This window comes from Fistularia commersonii, chromosome 19 (genome assembly GCF_037954325.1).
Source record: "Fistularia commersonii isolate RoL2024-O1a breed Wild chromosome 19, RoL_Fcom_v1.0, whole genome shotgun sequence".
Classification (NCBI taxonomy): Eukaryota; Metazoa; Chordata; class Actinopteri; order Syngnathiformes; family Fistulariidae; genus Fistularia; species Fistularia commersonii.
Genome location: NC_141302.1, coordinates 2221801 through 2246595, shown reverse-complemented (window position 1 = coordinate 2246595; position 24795 = coordinate 2221801). Strand labels below are relative to the sequence as shown.

The following is a 24795-nucleotide window of genomic DNA, read 5'->3' as shown; positions in this document are numbered from 1 at the left end:
GGAGTTTTTTTTTAATTCAATTTTAATTGAAAATACTTTGAAAATAGTTTTGGCGAGCCGGATAAAAAAGCAAAAGGGGCTGGTTGTGATGACGAGATCGAATAAATGAATAATAAAAATGGGAAAGTGGATCGCAGATCGCAAGAAGAAACATGTGACCCGGGTTCGTTGAGGGTTAATATATCCGTAAAAATGTGTATATTTGTAAATACCATTAAAATAATTGCGTCTCTACTTAGCGGAAATTTCCTTTTGTTTTGTCTGTCGCCCTGAAAACACTCTGAAATAAAGCTAAAATCTCATTTAAATAAAAACCAAGACGTGTTGTTTTTCCTTCATCTCATCAAATCTTACATAAAATATCACGTCGGGATTTTTTTTTTTTTTGTTTTTGTTTTGCGCCTCGACTTGTTTTATAACTTGTTATTACACATTTTCCTCATGGGGGTTTTAATCCCCTGGATTCACGACACATTCTCTCCTTTATTTTCCCTTTCTTCCTGCGTCATTCTCATGTTTGCGACCCCAACACACACACACACACACACACACACACACACACACACACACACACAGACTTGAACGCCTCGCCATCAAGTCCTGATGAAGCACAAGTGGATTTGTTTGATGCTGCAAATCAAAAAGGAGCGTCAGAAATAGCTCGGCTGCCGGAGACGCTTTTGGTTGAAGGATGGAAGACGGAGGGATGGAGGGAGATGAAGAAGAAGAAGAAGAAGGAGAAGAAGGAGAAGAAGAAGAAGGAGAAGAAGGAGAAGATAGTGGTGTACAGTTACAGTCGGCGCTGCCGTTTATAGCCGTGGGATTGCATGTGTGCTTTCGTGACTGGGTGTGCATGTGTGTGTGTGTGTGTGTGTGTGTGTGTGTGTGTGTGTGTGTGTGTGTGTGTGACAGCTGCAGGAAGGGGGGCGGGGGAAGGGGGGTTAAAAAAAAAAAACACAAAAGAAAAAACAGCGATGGAGGGGCGTGAAAGAAAAAAACAGAAAAAGAGAAAATAAAGACAGAAAGAAAGAGAAAAAGAAAAAAAGAAAGAAAAAAAGAAAAAATAAAGACAGACAGAAAGAAAGAAAAAAAGAAAAAAGACAGAAAAAAAGAGAAAATAAAGACAGAAAGAAAGAAAAAAGAAAAAAAAAGACAGAAAAAAAGAGAAAATAAAGACAGAAAGAAAGAAAAAAAGAAATAAGAAAAAATAAAGACAGAGAGAAAGAAAAAAGAAATAAGAAAAAATAAAGACAGAGAGAAAGAAAAAAAGAAAGACAGAAAAAAAGAAAAAAAAAGAAAGAAAGACAGAAAAAAAGAAAGAAAGAAGGGGTCACATGGTGGAAGGGATTGGCCAATCCGGACGACTCCGGCGGCGTGTGTGACGTCACAACTTGACCTACTTAAAACCCCAATGACGTCACGAATCTCTTTCCCCTCTTTCCCATCCTTCGTTCGCGCCTCCATTCCAAACAAACCCTCCCTCTCTCTCTCTCTCTCTCTCTCTTCCCTTTCGCGAGCCGAACGTCTGCGACGAGCCGTAACCCAGTTCCTGCAGATTAAAGCTGCCGTAATGAATATTAATGCGTTGGGAAGCCGAGCGGCCGCCTCGGTGACGCGACAAAACGGGGAGACGAGCGTCGGCCGTACGGACGGAGAGGAGATTTGAGTATTTGTCGTGTTTATTTAAGCGGAATTTAAAGAAAATCAAAACGCTGGCGGGGGTGGAGGGAGAGGTAAATATCTCCAGAGCGGTGGTTTTTAACCCGGGTTCGATCGAAACCCCGGAGGTCAAGACCCGACTTGTGTAATCCGTGTTGCTGCGTTTCTCTGATTTGTTTACAACAGGCGTAGATCGCGATCAATACGTAGATCGCGATCTACCGATCGATCGCAAAGCTAGTCCGGGTCGATGGCGTTAAAACGTAGCCGATCATCCTCACTTTGAAAGCTGTCACTTGACTGACAGTCGGTTTGTCACTAGCTAGTTCTAGCAAGCTAGCGAGTTAGCCTCCAATTTATGTCTTCTAAACTTATGGGTATAAAAATGAGTGTCACTTCCAGGGAGGTGGATTTTTTTTTTTTTACTATGTCATTTTCAAAAGTACAGGAAAAGGAAAAGGTGAAAGTAAAGGAAATAAAATCCCAGTTGTCAGGACAGCAGTTATTTTTTCTCCCAGCTAACTTCAACTTGGCTGCTAACTCCATTCAAGTTACCAGAATAAGATATTTACCAAAAAAGTGCTTTGTTGTAGTGTGCCGTAAGGTTTCATGCAGTTATGCAAGATCCACAAACATTTATTGTGTTAAGTATACTCAGTAAATATATCAATAAATATATATTCAGCATTTTTTTAGTGGTAGATTATTTTCACAAGGTCATTTGAAAAGTATCTCACAAGGTGAAAAAGTGTGGGCACTCCTGGTTTACAATGTTTTTGTTTTTGAAAATCATGTTTTGCTAGTTTTGCTCTTTGAACGCAGTGATGCTGATGCACGTTTCATTTTGTGCACAAAAAAAAAAACATATATCTACGTCTTACATTTGAACAAAACAATCATTTTATTTTTCGGTGACTGCGCTTATGAAGCTGGTGGAGTTCGGTTCCTCCAAAAAGGTCGAGCGTGGATCTGCAGAAAGTAGGTGTAAGGGCGGGTTGTTATGCTAAATCGTTAGCATACTAGCATAACAACCCGCCCTTACACCTAGCTTCTGCAGATCCAGAAACTGTTAGCATACCGATGCTAATTGTTATGGGTCTCACGCCGAAGGGGTGAAACGTCCAGTTAATTTCGTCGCCGAAATCACGGACACGACACCGATTGATGTCTTAGACAAGCTTTTACAGAAAGAGGAAAAGACTAAGATCGTGCAAACGTATTTGTCTGCTAGTTAATAATTCCGTCTTGTGTACGCTTGAAGAACACATCATTGATTTTCTTCCAAGCGGGCTGGAAGATTAAGACGGGTAAACTACATTTTTGTCATACTACGCAGCAAAAACAGGCAAAATACATGTTTTCCCCCCACGGTGGACGGTGTAGGTAGCTAACAAAAACCAAAAAACAAATTTGGCGTGCGTTACCAGAGATCTCATATCCTTGGTGATGATTTTTTAGCAGCCGAAACACCCTGTGATGCTAAAGTACACAACTGATGATTTGTCCCTCTGGTAAAACTACCAAATAAAAATGGTGCAAACACAAGGGATTGTAACCTCAAGTCCTTTTAACGAACCTTTGGGATCTTATTTTGCAAAACAACTACCGCAAGCTAGCGCTTTGAAGAAAAACGAAACAGAAACAAAAGTCGCCGGAGAGCTTTTTCCAGGAGCGATGAGACGGCAGAATCAAGATTCCTACCAAAGTTTGGGTTCATCGCAACAGGTGATGCACAAGTTCCGCAGCCACGATGCGTTTTTTGTTTAAGAGCGAGCTGATGAAGCTTCGCCACATTCGGAAAAACACTCTGCGCTAGAAGACAAGCCCTAGCAGTTTTTCGAAAGAAAAAAAAAACATCAATAAAACATATTACTGAAAATGCTAGCTAGCTAATGAAGCTAGGAAACCCTCAAAACGTTATATTTATTTATTATTTAATTATCTTTTTTTTCTGCTAAATTATCGTAATTGGCTACTATAAAGTACTATATTGTTATTTTTATTATTTTTTATTTATAAAATAAATGTTATAATAGACAAAATGTACTCGTCATTGCACCTGCACTTAGTTTTACTTGCACGGCCAACACCATCCATATTTTGAAGAATGTTTATACGACCTTTTTATTGTAAATAAAAATCCAAATTCACTGTGGAAGGCAAAGTAAGAATTTCATTGTACAGGAAAAACGTTTCCGCACTGTACATGTGACAATAAACACCTTGAATCTTGACATTGTTTTCTTAAATAAAACGCATAACAAAACCAGGGGTCTGGAACGGATCAATAATATTTCCAAGGGACATTTAAGATAAAATAAATAAATACATTTAAGATTAAATAAGATGAGACCTGATAACACCTGGAGCAGATATTATTTTTTCTTTTATTATTTATTTTTACTTGTATTAATTTAAAATATTAAATAATACATTTTATTATGTCAAATAAAATAATTGTGACTTTTTTTTTCAAGTGAAGAAATTCAAGTCCACTTGTCGAAACAAGATTTCAACAAGAATTCCCCACGACCCGGTTGACTGAGAACCCCTGCAGACACTGGTTACCTTACACTTAATTTGAAATATGAGTCAAGGTATTTCTAAACACAGTGGTGGGCCGTCAGGGCCTGCAAGGCCTTCTCTGCTGGCCTAAAAAAATGATTCACTTCCTTTCATAGCTTTTCTCCTGGTTGTGTCGCTTCCAGACATGCATTTTCATATTAAAGCATTTAACCAATCACATTTCAGCCATCAGCTGTTGCCGGGCAGGGTCAAAGTCAAAGAAATCTGCCTGTGGGAGGAGGGGGGGGCCTGCAGATTCGTTTCTGCTAGCCCTTTACGCAAAAGAATAAGTCCTGATGACGCTGTTGCTTCAACCGATCAGATTTTGAGTTGGCCACATCCAAAGCCTTCTAGCAGGCCCAAGCAACGTCACCGTGTTCACACCCTCTGATTGGATAGTCAGAGAGTGTACTAGTGTAGAAATACAGTTGTGTTTGTTTAATATCAGTTTTGTCAACCCGATATGGCTGCAGGAGGAGAGAAAACGGATTTAGTTGCTAATATATTGTTAAAGCCAATTTTCTAGATGGAGTTTTGAAGAAAAGCTGGACAGAGTAAAGAACGGTCGTGCAACTCCTAAGCTAGCTAACCTGTCACAACCAGGAAACGGATTTGTCCGACATTTGTCTTTTTGAGAAAAGACAGGAGTATGGATTTTGCCTACACATGATCAGAATTTTTGGTGAGTAAAATCCTGCTATTTTTAAATAATACTCCAAGTTTATAAGGTTATTATTGGCACTTTTTATGTGTCGCAGCTGTTTGATATAGAGGTATTTATTGTGGCTACACGAGTTATCTTGATTTGGAGCACTACAAACAAGAATATTTCCTTCTGGGAAATGTATCGGAAATATTGAATTTCACTTCCCAAAATGGCGGGATTTCCTTTAATACGACTTTATTCCCCCCGGCAACTGCTTCACCGACTTCTGTAAAAATCCGGAAAATTCCGGTTCTGTTTTCTGAAATCAGAAGTAGAACGTTGGGATTCCGTGTTTTCCCCTCACACTGGGAATTCTAATTTAATCCCTGAATTGAAATTCGCTTCCGCAGAACGGCGGCTTCTTATTTTCAGAGAATTATTCCGCTAATCCCTTCATTCCGCATCCGCTTCTTGTTCAGAGAGGCCGCACCTAAACGCGCCCCGTCCACGTTTAAACGCAAGGCGGCGTAAAAAAACAGATGCATCGGCAGATTTCCGTGCCGGTGAACGGGAGCAGATTATCTGCGAGGAGCAGGACGGCCGCCGGCTGCTCCGCCAGCTGCAGGGTCGCGGCTAATCCCAGACTACAGAGGGGTTTTGGTCTGCAGAGGCTCTGCAGAGCTGGGGGCGGATGGAGGAACCCAAAAAGATGCACGGTGGAGATAAGACGTGCACGCGAGGAGCTACAGACGCCGATGACGTTGGTTCGGAAGACTCGCTAGCGCCCCCTAGTGGCCGCATCCCACTCTCTGCCACAACTATGAATTACAGTATACCCTTTTTTTTCACGGGGGTTACGTTCCATAATAATAACTAATCATTTACACATTTAAATAGCGATTTTCATTTTTGTTCCATTTACATGACACCTAGTTGGCCCGTGCATAAAAATTAAATAAGAAAATAATCGCCAAAGGTTTATCTTTTCAGAAAATGAAGGTAACCCAGGACACTGGACGCCTCACGTGCACCAGGACATCCCAGAAAAGATCCATCTGCCTCATCGTCATTATTAACAATACGATTGAGCAAACTCCGAGCATACAAGTCTGGTCCCATGGAAAAGCAGGTACATTTCCAACAATAAGTTAAAATGCTATTTACAGACCCGGAAGCCACATTGCTGCCATCTGCTGCAAGTCACATAGTGTTGTGCCATGTTGCTAACATTGACTAAAACAGTGCAGCATCTAGCAGACAATGCATTTCTATTTAAAAAAAAGGTAGTTTATGATTTTTATGTATACAGTATAGCCTTGTTTTTCGCGGGAGTTATGTTCCAAAAAGAACCCATGATTGGCAAAATCCCTGAGGTAGAAACTTTTTTTTTTTTACAATTATTATACAATTTAATACTCTATTATACATTGAAAAGAAAGAACAAACCATTTTACAGGCTCAATCATCAAAGCAAAGTTTTGATACAGTAGTCTCGCTTTTGTGCAGATATCGTTTGCATCCAACGTAATGTTTTTTTTTCCTGCAGTCATTAATCCACGGCTAATGCAGACTCCATCCTAACCAGGGTCTTGTTGCGGACAGTTGCAACCCTTTTTGCATCCTTATTAAAACTTCTTGCTGCTGTCGTCCTTATGTTTTTTTCTTCCTTCTTTATGGAACGAACGGAAGATTCATTCATTCCGTAATGCCGACCTACAGCCGCATAGCTTTTAGCTTCCCTTAGCATGTCCAGAGGTTTAACTTTATCTGCCATAGATAGCATCTTCCGCTGCCTTTCGGGCCCTTTTGTCGCTCCAGAGCGTTTTGTCAACATTATGGGTTTTAGAGAAACAGGAAATCGCGAGAGAATTTGCACGTACGTCATGTAAACTTGGCAAGCTGTTTTACGTACGTGTACATATTAAACTGCAACGTTATTGACGCACAGGTAGAGAAGAAGCGGAGTGACTTTTTTAGCCAATCAGAATGCAGAACACAATGCACCATGCAAATCCGTGAAGTAGCGAAACCGTGAAAAGTAAATAGTGTTATAGCGAGGGATCGCTGTATATCGTTTGTCTATAAAATTTTTACATGTACGTCTCTGCCTGACATCGTATCCTCAAAGAAAGAAAAATAGGAAGAAAAATAAATCAACTTGCAACGAAGAATGACCTTCTGAACATTGTTTTTTTTTTAGTCAGAAAAGATTGAAAGTGCAATCATTTTGCCTGAAATTCAAAAATTCAATTAAATTAAAAAAATGAAATCCTTCGACGATAAACATTTTTTTGACCAACTGAACCATTTGATACGGATAAATAATAATAAATTTAAATTGAGCAGCGACATTGACTCAAGCGCACAATATATAATAAAACACTTTAACCTACAGAGCAAAAATGAATAAAACAATTTGTGCTGATTTTTTTTTTTTTTTAATCAAAATGATGAAGTCAGGATTAATAAGCTACAATCAGCACGTTTTGCAGTGCACGGCTTTTCGAAGCACTGTAACTCTCAGCTCACAGCCGCACCTTCACCTGATTTCAGGAATATACTCATTATTTTTTCTGAAAATGACCAAAAAAATAGAAAAAAAATGGTCAAAGTAGAACAATTCCTGGAATTTAGCAGAAAAAATTTGAAGATGAGTGACTCAAAATAAGCAAAAATAATTCTAAAACTAACAAAAGCAAAGCTTAATGATATTTTTCCCAATCAGATTATATATGATTAAGTTACTGTTCACAAAATATATATTTTCTATTGTATTTTAATCTGACCTTAAAATTGGAATAATTAGGAGGAAAAAAAACAGGAAATTAGCAAAATTTTCCACTTGGGCTTTTTTGGAGGATATAATTTATTGAACAATTATAGCGTCAATAAATATGATTTATTTATCAAAAAAAACAGGGAAAATTGGATAAGCAGGGTAAGAATGGAGTGACAACAAGGATGAAAAAAAAGAGAAGATAAACTTTATAGATTATTTGGTCAGTTACAGTATCAATAATAATAATTTGTATTCTTGTTGATCTCAACTGATTTGCATCCTGTTTATTTGTTTTATTTTTGGCATTGCTATTGTCACTGATTATGTTGCCATTTTGGTTTTCTAATTTTACCCTGTCTTTTTCTTCTTTCTGATGTCACTTGTTTCTTCTATTCATATTTGTCTTTTATTTGTATTTATATTTATTGAACTGGTTATCGTTACACTGCTGTGACAGTGTTGGGCAATGATTTTGGCTGTTTTTTTTTTTCCATGGGCATAAAATGAAAATTGCAATTAAAATATTTGAATTTTCATTTTATTGCAACTTTAATTAATCATTAATGATCATATAGATGTAACAACATTATTTTGTATGTAATAATCCATACAAAAAAAACAAAGGGAAAAAAATAAGGAGTTTCTAAATTCAATATTGAAAATACTTATTAAAATATTTCAAAGAAAGTAGTTTGGCCGACTTGATTAAAAAGCAAAACAAGTATAAATGAGTATTAATAAAGTAATACAAAAATACAACCACTGTACCAAATTATTATTGTTTTGGATCATTCTTGCCATTTTGCTCAGAAAATGTATCAGACTTTGGTCTTTGTGGTTTCTTAAATATGAATAGAACTAGAGATAATTAAAAGATAGCAAAAGACATCCACAACAACAGAATGGGGGAAAAAAAAAAAAAAGAAAGGCATCAAGGTTGACAATAAACAACCAGAACACCGACAAGATTAAGAACATTTTGAACTTGATATTTAGAGTAAAAAAAAAAGAAAAAGGCGAGGGAGAGTCCAGCTTCGCCTGCTTTTTTTTAAAAAAATCCTCCTCCTCCTCCTCTGTGTTCACTGGAAACCCCTCTTACTCTCATTTATATTCACACCGGCAACGAGGCAACTCGCAGGGCAAGCAGCACACAGTGCTGTTCACAACACACACACACACACACACACACACACGCTGCACACAGACAGTATTTTTTCCAGTGTGTTTGCAGACACAACAAGTTGAAGCAAAATGAGCCCGGTGTGTTTTATGTGTTTTTGGCCCCGGGGGGGTCAAAGAGCTTCATGGTTTTCACCCGGCAACGTTTTAGAACGCCGCAGATGTTCGGCTTTTCATTTCAAATAAAAAGGATTATTTCGGGGGTTGAAACCTGATTGTTTTTTTTGTTTTTTTTTATTATTATTTACAGGAAAACAACGGTCTAATCCCGAGGTAAGGCTATAGTTTTCTTGTGATCCCAAAACACATAAATGAAAGATAAACCTCCACCCAGACTCTAAATATTAACCCTTCCAGATACTGTTAAAAGAAGCCATCGGGTCAAAGGTCAAACCCGGAGTCTTGCCTGAAACTCCATGAAAAATGTCCTGCTTCTATTTTTCCTGTTTCAGAATTCTCCTCGTATCTCCGGCTTTCTCCTCATTTCTTATTTATTCATGATTCAGACATGAATTATGATGAAATTTCCTGAGGCAATTGAGAATAAGGGCTTGGACTCTCAAGGCACACACACACACACACACACACACACACACAGCAGGGATGGCCTTTTTTTGCTAGAAATCAACTTAAAATACAGCCTCCGGCAGCAGACCTCACTCCCTGACATTTAACTGTTTCACTTTGTGTTTTGCTAATTCTTTCTCTGACGCAACACACACACACACACACACTTGTGAGAATCACAAAGGTTCAGCTGTTTGATATTCCTGATCTTTCATCATATCATTTCGTGCCGTCTCTCGGTGGTAAATCAGCCTGGAGGCTCCGTCTGCCACCGCGACCTTGTCACCAGGCACCCTGGCTTCTACGTTCTTTAGCCTGAACGCGAGTTTTCACATCTATTTATCGCTTTTATTCTTCTTATGTTGACATTTCCGACACGTCCAGAGCGCCGACACCAACCCGGCCAATCGGGCGGTCAGAAATCCAACCGTCGGGTTGGAAAGATGAGGGATTTATCTCGGCAAGAAGCGACGCGGGGGATTTGATTTGATATTTGTTTTTTTGTGAGGGAATAAATCAAGTTAATGTGTGATTGAGAGGAACAAAATTTGGTCTGAGTGTGAAGGAGGGAGGATGGAGGAGGAGCCATTGGTTTGCGCCGGCGGGAGCTCAATACCACCTCCACGGGGACAAAGTGGAACTGACGAGACGACGGTTCTCCGCCGATGGAAAAAGGAAATCGGCGTGTCTTGTGTACGTAAATTTCTCCAAAACAGCACACCGCAGTGTTGTCAAAACAAATCCCTGTATTTTCCATCTTTATTCTAAGTTTTAAATGTCAAGCCGAAGTAGCGGCGGTAAAAACGGTAAAGGGGAATTCCAGTCACACACCACTTGTGTGTGTGTGTGTGTGTGTGTATAAAGACCCCAAAACGGCACCTTTCAAGACACGCGTACAACGCAGAGTTTAAACTCAAGGCGATCGGTCAGGCCACAGAATTCAACATTAACAAATCAATGGTGCAGAAGTAGAGGAAGCAACAAGATGACCTGCGCTATGCAGTGTGTGTGTGTGTGTACGTTTGTGTGTCTATGTCCCAAAAAAAAAAAAAAAAAAAAAAAAAAAACCTCACTAACCCAAGCTTACTGTTCTGTATATTTCCTGTGCATCGTGTATTTGCAGTCCCTATGTCCTCTATTGTAAGTCGCTTTGGATAAAAGCGTCTGCCAAATGCAATGTAATGTAATGTAATGACGACTAAACAGAGTTTCCGAGGAAAGAAAGCGAGATGGCGACAGTTAGAGGTCAAACTTGAACAGTTGGTTATTGAACACAGAGTAGCAACTAGAAGCGTCTCTACAGTCACTAGTCCAATGAAGGCAACAGCGCTAGCTAGCTAGCGACATGAACATCAATGAATTTAGAGGCGATCCTTCTTGGTGCTTTCGTTTTATGAGACGTTTTGAAACTGTGACAAATGGAGTTGGAAATACATCGTTTTAAACGAAGGCGGCGCAAATACCGATAAGAGCTTCCCGTTCATACAGTGCCGCATTTTGAATGCACTAACTTGTTTTGGGAGTGAATGGAGTTGTCAGAACGTTGGTTTGTATTCTATTAATAAAGTTTGACTGACTTATCTGACTGTTTTGTTGACATTCCCTTTGGCGCAGCTCCATTTAGTGGATGCATAACGCAACCCAAGCTACTACTGTAGCTTCTATTATATGCGCCTTATAATGCGGTGCGGCCTATATATGATTTTTTTTTTTTAACTAGGCCATTCATTGAAGGTGCGGCTTATAATCCGGTGCGCCTTATAGTGCGGAAAATAAGGTAGTTTTTTAAACTTCCTCACTTGCGGGACAAAGAGATGTTTTTTTGCTGTCAGGAGGCGGAAGATCCAACTGTTCCGACGCTAGAAACGCCCTGACTGAGACTGATTGAGGTGATTAAATTAACACACACACACACACACACACACATCTGCTCAAACCAATTTGAAATCAAACCGGGGGCGCTGCTCGGTGCTTCAACCGTGTTAGCGGCGGGGAAATCTTTTCCGCCCACCCTGCCTCATGTCCATCTGTCCTCCACCACTCCTTCTGCCTCCGGTCCTCCACCCGTCCCTGAATTCCCCTCCACCCTCTCCATCCTCCGGGCATCTCCTTCCTCCTGCCCTACTAACCCTTCACGATGCCACCACAAACACACACAAACATGAACAAATATATATATACACACAACAAATCTATTTAGCCAGGGGAATCACAAAAATATACATATCAAAAAGCCACATAAAGGAGTATAACTAAAATACTTACTTTCAATGCACGTATATACACACACACGAATATTCACATTTTTCCAAAATCAAGTTTGTTCTCACTGCCTTCCGGTTCTGAAGTCCACTTATAGTGGCGCTATATTGATCCATTTCCCGGAGAAAGACAGTGAACTTTGATTTGCTGTCAGTCCATTTCCTTTTATGAATGTGAAATTTTCCCAAAAGCAAAACAAGTTGCACAAAAGACACAAAGTCCATTTCCTCAGTGCGGTCTTCATAGAAAAATGTCCTCATCCTGAAAGCTGAAGTGAGAATCCGCTTCTTCTCACAATAATGGCTTGTACATTTAACCAGAATATTTGTAAGTACAAGCGTATGATAAAAAAAATGTAATATAGAGTCTTCATGTATACCACAGAAATCACAGGAGTCATCAAGACCTTAAGACACTTTATAGCCTCGACTCGTTACTTTGAGACTTTATAGTTTTATTTTTATTTCTTATTCCCCCCCCCCCCCTTTTTTATACTGTTTATACAATTTCCTACTATTATTTATTATTGTTATGTCTTACTTGAAACTGGCACAACAATTTCCTTTGGTATAAATAAAGTTGTTCTTATTCTTAAATCTTTGCAATGTTTTTTTTGCTGGGTATATAGTGTGTGTGATTTTGTAAGACACTCCCTTGATTTTAAAATTTAGCCAGAATTTATAGCTTATCATCCACATTTTATTCCCATTGAAATAATTATACAGAGAAGACCAAAAAACTGTAGCCACACACACTTCCACCCGGCTGCTTATTGATTAGTAATCCCTGACAAAGCCCTGTCGTGTGTGTGTGTGTGTGTGTGTGTGTGTGTGTGTGTGTGTGTGTGTGTGTGTGTGTGTGTGTGTGTGTGTGTGTGTGTGTGTGTGTGTTACCGACGGCTGGATCCATGTCCTCCCCGCCGCTCCAGGGCTGAATCGAAGTGTCCCGCCCCCGTCGGCACCTGTAATCCGACCACACGGAGCATGAAATGATAACAAAATACCAAAACTTGTTTTCCCAATAGTAATATACTTTATATGATTAAAGATATCAAACTTTTGTTGCCATTTTGTGCTTCAGCTCATGTCGCCATCTTAACTTCCGGTCCGACCAATGGGAACTTCCGGTGCTAGGACTAGTCGGAAACCCCACCTTTGAATTTCTCCTTTCAACTATTTACTTTTTATTCAAAATGCAGGACAAAAAATACGTCATTGTAAATATTAAGTAATATATTCATGAATAAGAGGGGAAATACCTTATTCGCGTCTGTAGGCATAAAGTGCTAAATGCACTCACGTTCGATGAGATGAGATGAGAACAACTTTATTAATCCAGAAGGAAATTGTTTTGCCATAGTTTCAAGTAAAACACATAACAGTAATAGATAATAGTAGAAAGGAGGAAGAATAAGAAATATAATGAAATATGAATTGTCTTAACTGTTAGCAGTAACTACAAAGATTGAAGATTCCCTGAGGCTGAGGGAAGCTTAATGGTTAGCTTGAGCACGAATGTTTGTTACACGCTCAAAACCAGATATTCCTTACGAGCAATTAAAGCGCGGCTACCGGCTAACACAATTTCCTCTTCGTGTAATATATACTCATCTCTTTATTTACAGTTTTTCGACATTTACATCAAGCTAGCTGCCCGTCACTGTCGGCAGCACCGGCGTTTTTTTAAGTTATCGCGCTCTTTCCGAGGCGTTCGTTCCGCGGCAGCTATTGGCTATTGCTGTTGGGAGTATCGATCCCATGGAATCGATATATTAATACTCACACGCTGCCCATTTGAGTGTCAAATACCCTAAGAAGGTATCTATGCTAATTAATAAATATGACATAAAAGTGCTTGTGTTACTTCCAAGCCTATCAGGGTAATTTATACCAGGGTTTTGTAACGACCCCCCCCCCATCAAATTGAACTAGTCCATCCGTGTCACGTGACAGGAAGCTCAGCGGGGAGCCGACTGACAACAACAACAACAACAACATTGCAGTGCAGTGTTCAAGTGTTCTGCATTTGGGAAAGGTTTTTAATATAAAACAATTTGTCTTGTGATTTGTCTTTCAGTAGATTCTTTTGATTGTAAAAAAGTAATTCGAATTATTTTCAATCAAATATGCAAAAAATATAAATAAAGTGTTTATTCGGGCATCCCTATTGGCTGCCCTCGTATTAAACCCCGCCCCTTTTTAGACAAATGGTTGTGATTGGCTAATCCCCACACAATAGGGAGCCAGACACTGACCTTGCATCAGGAAAGGGCATGCAGTTGATTTACTTATTTCCTCGTTAACCCTCAACCTGCAAATCCATGCGATGGAGCACAGAATCTAAACGTATATTCACAAGCTTCTACATTGACATCACAAGTTGATTCTGGAGAGGCGCGGGACATGGTGTCCCCAGAGGCTCGGCTCGTTTTAGTTTCTCGTCTCGATCAGCCAGAGACCCCACCCCCCAATCCCCCGTGACCATCTGAAGGCCATCGGGATGAAGCTGAGACACCGGGAGCTAAATCCAACTTGGAAAAACATGTTTATTGACTTTCTCCAGGGCAGCAAAACGCCGAACATAACATCAACCCAAAGGGACAAACATGGAGAAGCACTGCAGTACACAAGTCAAGGTCAAGCATGTGTGTTTGTGTTTGTGCATGTGCGTGTGTGTGTGTTTGTGCACGGTGACACGAAATTTTACACATGCTGCTACCAGGGTGAAGATCCTCTGTGAAGAACAGCATCAAATCCTTGAGATTGGTCGTGTGGCCAGATGTTGGGGTTCACTGCCACCTGCTGGGCATGAGGTAGCTTTGCAGCAGCTGGATGTTTTTTTTGTAACCTATTTGTTCCCCGAGCCGAGACCTTGTTGCTCCTAATATTGATTCAAAGGGAGCGGCTCGCTGGGTGTTATATCTGTCCATTTTGCAGCGACAAGCTAACGCAGGCGACTGAAGAAGAGTAAATCATATTTGTGACAAACGGCTCTGCTCCTCTTTCGTCTAAACAAACATTGAAGTTGTGGGAAAAGGTTTTTTTTTTTCTTTTTAAAACAGTTAATTAAAAAAAAAAAAAGAATCTGGGAAAATAAAAAGGGGAGGCCATGCAAACAGGGAAAGAAAATGAGGGGAAATAGAAATAAGGACGTTACATATTTTTGTGTTTGATTGCGGGCGGTGGAATTATCTACAATACATTTCATACAAACGTCCAGTCAGCAGTTATGAGCAAGTGACCACTGTGGAGGGACAATCACACACGTCTTTTAGGACTCGTCTCCATTGGCGCTGTCGCCGTCGTCCTCGCCTTCCTCCTGCTCGCCTTCCTCTTCTTCGTCGTCGTCCCTCTCTCTGTTTTTCATCTGCGACGACACGGGGGGGAAAAAAAAATGCGTATCGTTTCGTTTTGTCACCTGGCGCTCCGCCTCCTTTCTAACCTCGTCGTCGTCCTCCAGCAGGTCTCCCTCGTCGTCGTCGTCATCTTCGTCCGAGTCGTTCAGGTCGCGGCTCTCCCGCTCTCGGTCTCGCTTCGGGCCGTCGTCTTTCTTGCTGGAGGTGGAGGAGTGGAGGGGGGACACCTCGCCGGGCTCCGGCTTGGAGTTCTTCATCTCTACTCGGGGGAGGAAAAGTGAGTCGGGCCTGCAGAACCCCTTCGCTGCTATTTCTTTTAGTTTGTTTTTACCTCAACCTCTGACTAAACCCCCACCTGACTTCTTGCTGTGGTCCTTCTCCATGCGCTCCAGGCTCTCCAGCAGGTAGTCCACCTTGTGCTTGATCTGGGTCAGCTCCCTCTTGATGGACTGCAGGTCGTCAACCTTCACTGTGACGGGGGAAGAAAAAAAGATACATTAAACCTTTGAGAGGTCTGAGAACCTCCTGCCGCCAGGCTGTTTAAAGAATCCGGGGCGAAACACGTACGCGAAGTCTTCTGGCTGCTCTTGGACGACGAGGAGAAGCTGGATTTGGTTCGCCGGCTCCCGCTGGCGCTGAGGCTGACCCGCGGGCGTTTGGACGGGATGACGGCGCGGGACAGGGGCGGGGGAGGAGGAGGAGGAGGCACCCGGGACTGGTACGAGTACATTCTGACATACACAACACACCGCACTGAGTTGCGACCCTTTCTGTGACGTACATAAGACCAGCATGTTCTCACATGGTGCTCTCCAAACGACATCAACAAACCTGTCATAATGATCGATATCATCACATATATTTTGTAAGCTGATCGATTCCTTGTGTGATATGCTACCCCGCCACAAGGTGGCAGCACTGCGACTGCAAGGCTATTTGGCAACCGCTGTCATCCACCGGGAGAGTCCTGCATTAATGGCACTAGACTTTGGCACTATTTTGCATAGAAGCTAACGGCTAGATGCCAACTTTGAAGATAACAACCAAAAGAACATCCATGCTTGTTAGCATAACTGTCAGTAGATGACCATCAACCTTGACATAAAAATGATAATTTTGCCGACGGGTCCGAAGGGTGGCTTACCTATCGTAGTATTCTCTTTGAAAGTCGTACTCCAGATCGAACGAAGAACTGGGGAACATCAAGAACAACAGAAGCCAAGTTTATCGCACAACGCAGAGGTAAACGTGAAACTCTTTGGGCTGCTTCTCTTCTTTGCGACGACAAAATTTTGACGTCGCAGGCTGTAGCGTCAGGTCAGAGATGCGGCCACAGGGGGGTTAAATGAGGACGTCCATACAGGACAAACACACACACCTGTACATGTCTCCTGCAGACCGCTTCCCCGTCTTGGATCTGTGAGGCTTTGGTTCTCCTGCCAGGTTGATGTCTGTGGAGTGGAACATACCGGAACTTGACTCAAACTGACGATTCATTCGGGGAAGGTGTCAGTCGGTGCAACACCTTCTTCTTCCGCTCACCTAACACCTGTCCCACGATCATACGTCCGTCCTCGCTGGCCACCGCCGCCCGGGCGTTCCTCTCGTTGGCGTACTGAACGAAGGCGTAGCCCTTGTGGACGGAGCAGCCGACGATCTTGCCGTACTTTGAGAAGATGGCCTCCACGTCGGCCTTGGTCACCAGCAGCGTGTTGAGGTTGCCGATGAAGACGCGCGAGTTGAGCGAGCGCGGGTCATTCTTGTTGGTCACGTTGCTGCTGGCCATCATGCTGGAGGTGGGCGACGACCAACTGAGGACAACCAGACCAGGCGTTTAGGGAGGCGAGAAGAGCTAACTGCCAGCGATCATCTGTGTTTACGTGTCCGGTTCTGCACGAGGACAAAGCGACGAACCCTACAGCTGCCTCTTGAGAGGGACAGTTCACCACCAGTGAGTTACTAACCTATCTTTAACCTAAAAAAAAAAAACAAAAAAAAAAAAACGGTGCAATATTTCATTTCACTGTGCGATATTCAGAACTGTGCAATATTTCATTTCATAACAGCTACACTACAATTTTTCCTTTTATCATACTATTGTGCACTCCTTACCTCACTTGTTACTAAGACACTTATAGTTTTATCACTTGTTTACTAAGACACTTTATAGTTTCACTGAGACACTTTATAGTTTATAGTTTATTTCTATTTCTAATTCTGCCTTTTTCTTTTTATTATTTATTACTGTTATATTTTCTGTAACTCTGGCACAACAATTTCCTTCGGGATTAATAAAGTTGTTCTTATCTTATCTTATCTTAGCCAAGCTTGGCCTCTTTTCGAGCCGTTAAACATGCTAATGCAATGTTTTCTGCCATCGCAATGAAACGGAGACATTGGCATTTAAAATAACACAAATTCTACACCTCTGTCCTGGTGAATCAGAAACTATTTCCAAGCGGGTGAAGCCAGACAGGCTTCTCAATGCTAACCTTTATCAGATTTTAGCATCTTTTTGTTTTTTTAAAGAACAACGTTTTGACTGAACACGGTGGCCCAGCTGAAAGAAGGTCTGCGGGTAGGAAACCGTCATTTCTGCATTTTAAATGGAATACTTAATTGAATATAGGGGTTACTACACGTCTGTCACATTGACCAGCTCTGCTCTCAGATCAGATTTGTTTGAAAAAAAAAAAGCAAAGAAACGCAGATGTCCTTCCAGAAAGTGTCCCCGGAAAATGATGCTCAACAGGAAAGCGGATTATTAACATATGGTGAACTGACCCTTTAAACCTCATTCCTTAGATTAACCACTTCTATCGGGAAAACATCGTCCAACGTGAACAACTTCAATTTCCGTCAGCTGTCCAGAGCCGGCTAAGAGTTCTCCGATCTCGCCGGCAAACGCTCGGCGTATCTTTGGCTACGGACAGGAAGCGGCGTGGGTGTCGGGAGCGCGATCGGCGGCCAGAACTCACTCCATTGTGTCCGTATTCTGGTCGGTGGAGGTCTGCCTGCCTGAGTGAGTCTGTTGGAGAGAAGAAGGAGGTCGAGGAGCTACAAGAGACGAAATCTGTTTTCTTTTTTCGTTTTTCTATCTGTGCCAGACGCTTTGAAGAGGAGGAAGGTTAAAAATGTAAATTCATCAGTTTATAATTCATTTAAAAAGAAACAAAAAAAAAAAACCTGTGGAATAAATGCTATTGTTATAAATAAAAAAAAAAAAAAAGTTTATATTTATTGGCATCATCAGACTTTCCCGCTCCACCATGAATGCAGTGATAAACTCGGAGACTCAAAGAGTCGGAGGGTTTCGGTCTCCTGGTGGACAAATTGTGGTATCGGCGTCGGTCATGTGACCCACGGGACGTTTAAAAGCCTTTCGTTCGAACCGAACGGAAACTTGACGCCCTCCGACTCCGCATCCGGATCTATGACTCATCCACGGGCCGTTCATCCGAACGTCCATTTTCCGTGCCGGAGGCGAGACGTCAAATTTTGGAATTTGTTTGGATTCTCAATTTGACAGCGCTGAGCGTCGCCTCGCGTTCAGTCGACGGAAATCATTTGCTGATTTGCGCTGAGCCGCTTTCATTTCATAATCTGAGATCAGCCGGGTTTTATCCTGCCGTCCAGTCTCTCTCAGGAGACTTTGTGATTGTTTTTTTATGCCTGTATGGGTCATCGTGGGGTTTCTTCCCCGTTTGGCAACGGTTATAAGCGCTATAAGTCACTCAAATATAAATAAGTGGTTTGCTGATTCATCGATTGATGTTCCGTGAATCCCTGAAACGCCTCAGTTAATCATCGAACAAGAAAACAAAATAAGTGTCAGTTTAATCATTGTAAATATGAATAAAAGCTTGTGGTTTAGCCGTCATGACACTACAATCACTGCTCGAAATGTGAATTCAAGTAAAATAACAAATGTCTGAGTCAGCTGGAGAAGAAAAAGGAATCTTAGAACTGATGGAACGTGAAATCAGGAGAACCCGACTTTAAGTATCCATTTTCCATCATTTTATTTTATATCACCATCTCCTCAAAATCTTGTTTTTCTAAAACCAGAAAAAACTGCTGTTTGTAGAAGAAGGCGTTAATTTAGCCAAAAACATTTATTTCTTTAAAGGCGCGATCAATTTGTTAGCTCTGTATTAAAACAAAATGTTTAATCAACTACATTTTTGTTGATATTTCAGGCAGAATTGAATTTTTTTTTTTCCAGGGAGGGTGAAACCAAGAAGGAAACACCGCCCCCTGCTGGCGGCGACACCTGGCCCGGTCCCACCACAGATTCGGGGCCTCCGGGTGGGACGGCCGGAGGTCAAACCCCGACACGCTACGTCACGTCGACATGGAAAATGGATGCATTTTAAACATCCTGACAAATAAGAGGACCTGCTGGGGCGTTTCTGTCCACTAGCCGCCACATGATCTGGATTTACGCCGGCGGGACATTTTCGCGCGAGCCTCCCGATCCACACGGGGCCCTTCGTCCTACGATCGCTATCCGCATCACCGTCATCATAATCATCGGCTCCCCCTGCGGTGAAAAGGGGCCACGTCTCACCTGCCAAAAACAACAGTTGGGCTCGAGCTACCGGGCGAATGTGTGTGTGTGTGTGTTTGTGCGGGGATTACAGGGTTTGCGGCTTAACACTCCACTCTCCACCGCACAGCTTTAGCTGGGATGTTTCCAGCTGACGGGATCCCTCTGATGGGGTGGTCGGGTCACATGGCGTCTAGCGAGTGTTTCTAAATCTTTGCGAGCACATCGGGGTTCAAGGGGGAGGATCCGGGGTTTAGAAGCCCGAGGCCTCCGGAGCACAAATGTCTGGATTTACGAGCCGGGTTTGCAAGATGGACAAAATAACAGGAAATAAAAGCAACTTGTGTCCCCCTTCCAAGTTTACCAGCCCGTTGAATCATAAGCAGCTAGAAAATTTGAAATAAACAAACATCTGGTGCTGGTTGGAAACTTGAAGGAGCAAAGGTCATACTTTCAAGGCCTCAAGGTGAGAGGGACAGAAGTTAAAGCGTTGACATTTAGCCATGATATGACCGCAGCAGGAGAATTAGGGATTTTATTGACGGGGTATCGACAAGCTGTTGTTTTCAGGATCTTCCTGAGGATCACCGCCAGAAGAATCACGATTATCTTTGATTGAGAGACATTTAAAATACTGCAAGTGTTTTACCAACCAAAGGGAAATTCACAGTTCTTTTTGTTAAGGCTGGAGGTTAAAGTTAGCTTGCTATGGTCAGAATGTAAGGAAGTTCTTTGGTATCTCAGTGAAATTGGATCCCCGATAGTCCTGTTGCTTTGCCCTTCTGCTCCGTTGGAGCCGTGACGCCCCGGCCTCAAAACCCCGACATTTGTAGCTCATTGGAGCCGGTCGGGCTCCTGATCCGCGGGTCTTATCGTGGCCTCATCGGATTACAGCCGGCTGTCAGTGATGGATCTTTGCGCCCCATTTTTTTTTTGGCTCATGGGTTCATTCACAGTATTGGGTGGAGTGAGTGATGGTTTAATACTGGTGCTTGGACTGTGACACTTCTTAGGGAAACCAGGCGTGAGGGCCAGAGATAAGGCCAGCATTGTCCTGGGTACACATGTTACACACACGCACATACACATTTATACATGTGCTCATAAAATATATATTTGCAAATGCACTTTTTTTGGGGGGGTGAGGAGGGGGCTATTGATTTAGAGAATTGCCACTGAGGAGTTTTTGAGATGTCAGGGGTGTGAATTTTTGCACTTGAGCGCAGCAAAAAAAAAAAAATCCCTCTGATGTAACTGCATGAGGTCGCTTATGGACAACAAAATGAAAAAGTCAAAAAAGTGTTAAATTCGGTGTTTGTTAAAATCGGGGAAAAAAAAACAAGCACGTTTCAAACAGATGCGTGACGGCTGGATTAGTTTGTGAAGGACGGGTGTTGAGAGTTGCATGCAAAGTCAATCGGCACAAACTAATCACAGCGAGTGGCGAGGAAAATTCCGTTGAAAATTAAAAATATTTGTGGGCGGCTGAGTCAAAAGGACGCCATAAGTCGTCATGCACGCTAACAAAAGATTATTTTACGGCAAAAGGGAAAGGTTGGTCCCCCTGTCGGCTCCGGTTCTTAAAGGGAGGCGGCCGACTGCTGGGGGGAGTCGAGGTAACTGGATTCTAACCGGTTGAAAAGAAAGGATGGGATGGGGGTTAAAAGCCAAAACCGTCTTGTGCACCAACGGGGAGGCCGAGGAGGTCAAACAGCTGGAGAGAGAAGCATTTGATTTTTTTATCACAACACAAAAAAAGGAAAAAAAAAAAATCCACTACATGCTATTTTTTCTAGTAAACCCAAAAGAGGGAGGAAAAGGCTAAAACCAAAGAGGGGTGGAAACAAAACTGGAATATTATTATTTTTCTCAAAAAAAAAAAAAAAAATAGGGGAGAGGAAAAACAAAAAAAGATGCAAAAGTTGATGAAAAATAAAGAAAAAAAGTTGAGACCAACTTACGATTCGCAGCTGCTCAAAAAAGTGGCTTCAAAAACTAAACAGGGGAAACAAAAAAAGGTAGAATATTAGACAAAAGGCCCTTTGCAAAATGAAGAGAAATATTATTACAACAATCAGGATGGGGGCAGGTGGGGGAGAAAGACAAAACCAGGCAGATAATCAAATGTCGCTCTGCTTCCAGGAACATTAACATTTCCATGTCAAATGTTTAGAAAAGCAGACATTTCAAATATATTTTCCAAACATACCTAATTTTCTCCCTTTTTTTCAAGAATTAAAACAGGTCATATAAAAAAGTGGGTGCATCTGGGCTCAGGCAATTTAGAAAAGGGATCTGACATTCACACCAAGATGTTGTCTGTGGTAAGAAGAAATGATGAAACTTTTATGCAATTTTTAAAAATAAGAAGTTTTAAATGATGCATTTTACTAGCATCACAAGATGTGTGTAAACAGATATTTGTGCAGGACTTTTGAAAAACAGTCATGTTAGCACTAGAATGCAGCACGTCCTTCTCATAAACATCAGGAGTCAGGAGCGTGGTTTGTTTTTTTTAGCCCGTAAAATAAAAAGACTCAAACTGAAATAAAATCTCAATCTAAAATAGAATTGAATAGGTTGAAGAATACCAAGCCACACTTTAGATTCCGAACACAATGTGTGGCATGGTAATATTTTCAACTGTTTCTCTAACACAGTTCAGTTTAAAGTGCAGAAAATGCGAAGAAATTATCTTTTTTTAGATGATATATAATATTTACTGTGGCATCGAGGGGGAAAAAAATGAAACTAAAATTGTGTGATTAAATATTTCGTCCTAAAATGATCAGCATTATTATATCAAAAACGAGTTCAAGGTAAAATACGAAAGATAAACAACGATAAGGCTTTAAAAAAAACAGCACAAAAACAAAACAGTCGGAGCAGAAAATGTAAACGGTTAAAATAAGAAACATTTAGTTTTCAGTGACCGCCTCTGGATTCTGCAAAAGGACCTCTTGGGATGGTGGGGGTCAAAAACCTGACGTTCATTGGAGTCTAACCTTTGCATTTTTAACCTGCTGGTAAGATTACTAGTTATCTGCAACAAAAATCTCAACCACGAGTCCAAAGAAGCACACAAAACCCTAATAATGACAGTCTGTGTCTGGTTTTTCAGCTCACACAAGGCAACAGAAAGGGCTCATCGGCTGCAAACTCAATTTGTATGCTGGAAAATAAACACGTTTCAGAATCCTTTTGCTTGCATGGACAACTGCTGGGGGATGTTTAGAGGAAGTGAAAAAAAAAAAGAAGAAAAAAGAAAGAAAGAAAGAAAAACAAAACACAGCCCACTTCTTAAATAGGGGAGGGAATCATCTTGCCTGAAATTCATCATCTCTGAGGGGATTTGCTGCAGGAAATACAACAAGAGGAAAACAGTAGAGGGCCAAAACAAAGTCTTATGAGTACCAACGACAGAAACTCAAGTTAAGGCTGGACAATTGAGGGGAAAAATAAAAGAAACGTTTAAAAACGTGAATCCAGATAAAAAGGGAAAAGACCTCGTTTTGCAAACAACTGTCCAGTGAGGGACTGCACCCAGCCTTAAAATTTCCCCTAAAAATATGACCACAATCACCACAAAATACTGCAACCATGAAAAATTGAGGTCTTTAAATGTCTCGTTTCGAAAAAGGAAAGCCATAAAAATAAAAATAAAAAAAATATCTTGTGAAAAGCCACTTAAAACTACTCTCTGCGCTGCTCGAAGGCCTACCATCACAAAATGTACGCCACGCTAACGCCGACACAGTCCCCGGAACAGGCTAACAGCCAGTCGACAAAAAAAGGCCAATAAAAATAAAAAATAAAAACCAAAAAGGTCCCAAAGACGGCTCAGAGTCAGGAAAAAAATAAAAAATAAAAATAGGGGGAAAAATCTCTTGGTTAAAAATACTCACCACGAGCTTAAGACTAAAAATGAGTAAAATTCAACGCTGTATTAAGTTGAACGGTAGGGAATCCGGATGGAGGCTCGGCGGACTGTTTGGATCACCTTGAGAGCGGTGCGGGCACGAAATGGCGTCGCCTCGGCCGCAAGCGAGGAAGGGAACGCCCGGAAACGCCCCGTTGCTGATTCTGATTGGATGTTACGGACACATCAGCTGACCAAACCCTTCTGTGATTGGCTGAAGTACGTGCCAGTGCGGGCTCCCGGGATGACGACCGGACGTTCAACGAAAACATAGTTAGCTTAAACGTTAGCAACACAACTCACTATCTTTATGGTTTATTTTTCTTTATCTTTTTGACATATACGTTTAAACCAGGCACCCTTTAAATGAGACAGAGGCCGACCGCTCCTGTAGCAAGACAAAAAAAAAAAGAAAAATACGTCAACGGCCGCGCATGCGTTGTCTTCACCGAGCGGACAAAGAAACGACACATGTGACGTCACCAACGCCCCCCTCGGTAATGTAGTAGGATGACGTCACCGACCAGTCCCCCTCAAAAGTGTGATGTTCTGGGTCAACAAATGTTTTTTGCAGTTTCTTTTTACTTTAATTTGAAAATTATCTTAAACTCACAACCAATTTATTATTTGTTCATTCAATAATTATATCATTTGAATCTGTGTTGTTTGGCATTAATATTGTTTGGTGACCTTTCTTTTATGGGAATGAGAAAACGTGAAAAAGTCACATTTACAGATACTCATCACAACAAAAAAAAACAAACTGCATAAATGTTACAATAATAATAATAATAATAAACTTTATTTGAGATCCTTATTAAATACTCAAGGAAACAGACATACACAAAATACAAATCCAAAGGTTATGGTTACCAATGATTTCATATCCAAAAAACTATATTGTTCAAGAAAATTTAATCAGGTATGTATCAAAATAATACAAAAATAAATGTATGCCATGATGTAACCATGTCAGATATACATTCATATTCAATCTTTGATTTAGTTAATTTACCAACATATTGTTCATATAATTCCTTTTTGAATTTATCCGTTTCTATTTGTTTACTTTTGCATATCCATATTCATTTCATGTGTAATTATTGCTTTTTGTGCTTATGTTTATTAGTTTAATATATTTCCGGGGGAGGCCCTTTAAGATGATGAAATATTATCCATTATCCATTATCCATATTATCCATATTATCCATTTCTCAGTTTATAACAACAGTTATAAACGGTTATATTTTTGTCCTTTTTCACACCTCCTATTGTATTTGTTGAACTATTTAATCCTTAACCATATTTTAAATAA

General features: G+C 41.1%; 1 protein-coding gene across 8 annotated transcripts; it reads right to left on the bottom strand.

Annotated features, from left to right (window-relative positions):
* Nucleotides 1–14182: 14182 nt before the first annotated feature.
* On the bottom strand, nt 14183–23581 carry hnrnpcb (heterogeneous nuclear ribonucleoprotein C b). 8 transcript variants are annotated; one of them, XM_086165399.1, is made up of 10 exons: nt 23467–23581; nt 21523–21556; nt 17991–18040; nt 16555–16823; nt 16391–16463; nt 16157–16204; nt 15580–15743; nt 15368–15481; nt 15099–15271; nt 14183–15023 (listed from the first exon to the last, which is right to left on the bottom strand). In XM_086165399.1, the coding sequence occupies exons 3-10, from the start codon at nt 17993–17995 to the stop codon at nt 14928–14930; spliced, it is 942 nt and encodes a 313-aa protein (XP_086021525.1). In that variant the 5' UTR covers nt 17996–18040; nt 21523–21556; nt 23467–23581; the 3' UTR covers nt 14183–14927. The 8 variants fall into 8 exon arrangements, with proteins under 8 accessions (XP_086021525.1, XP_086021524.1, XP_086021519.1 ...); XM_086165398.1 differs by adding an exon at nt 19654–19773 and having other exon boundaries at nt 14183–15271; nt 23467–23579; XM_086165393.1 differs by having other exon boundaries at nt 14183–15271.
* Between the last annotated feature and the right edge of the window lie 1214 nt (nt 23582–24795).

Bases quoted from the DNA above. Each gene is read 5' to 3' on its own strand.
- hnrnpcb (XM_086165393.1), bottom strand. The intron at 16,464-16,554 runs GTGAGCGGAAGA...TCCACTCCACAG, and splicing joins GATCGTGGGACAGGTGTTAG to ACATCAACCTGGCAGGAGAA. The intron at 15,744-16,156 runs GTAAGCCACCCT...TGTGTATGTCAG, and splicing joins CAAAGAGAATACTACGATAG to AATGTACTCGTACCAGTCCC.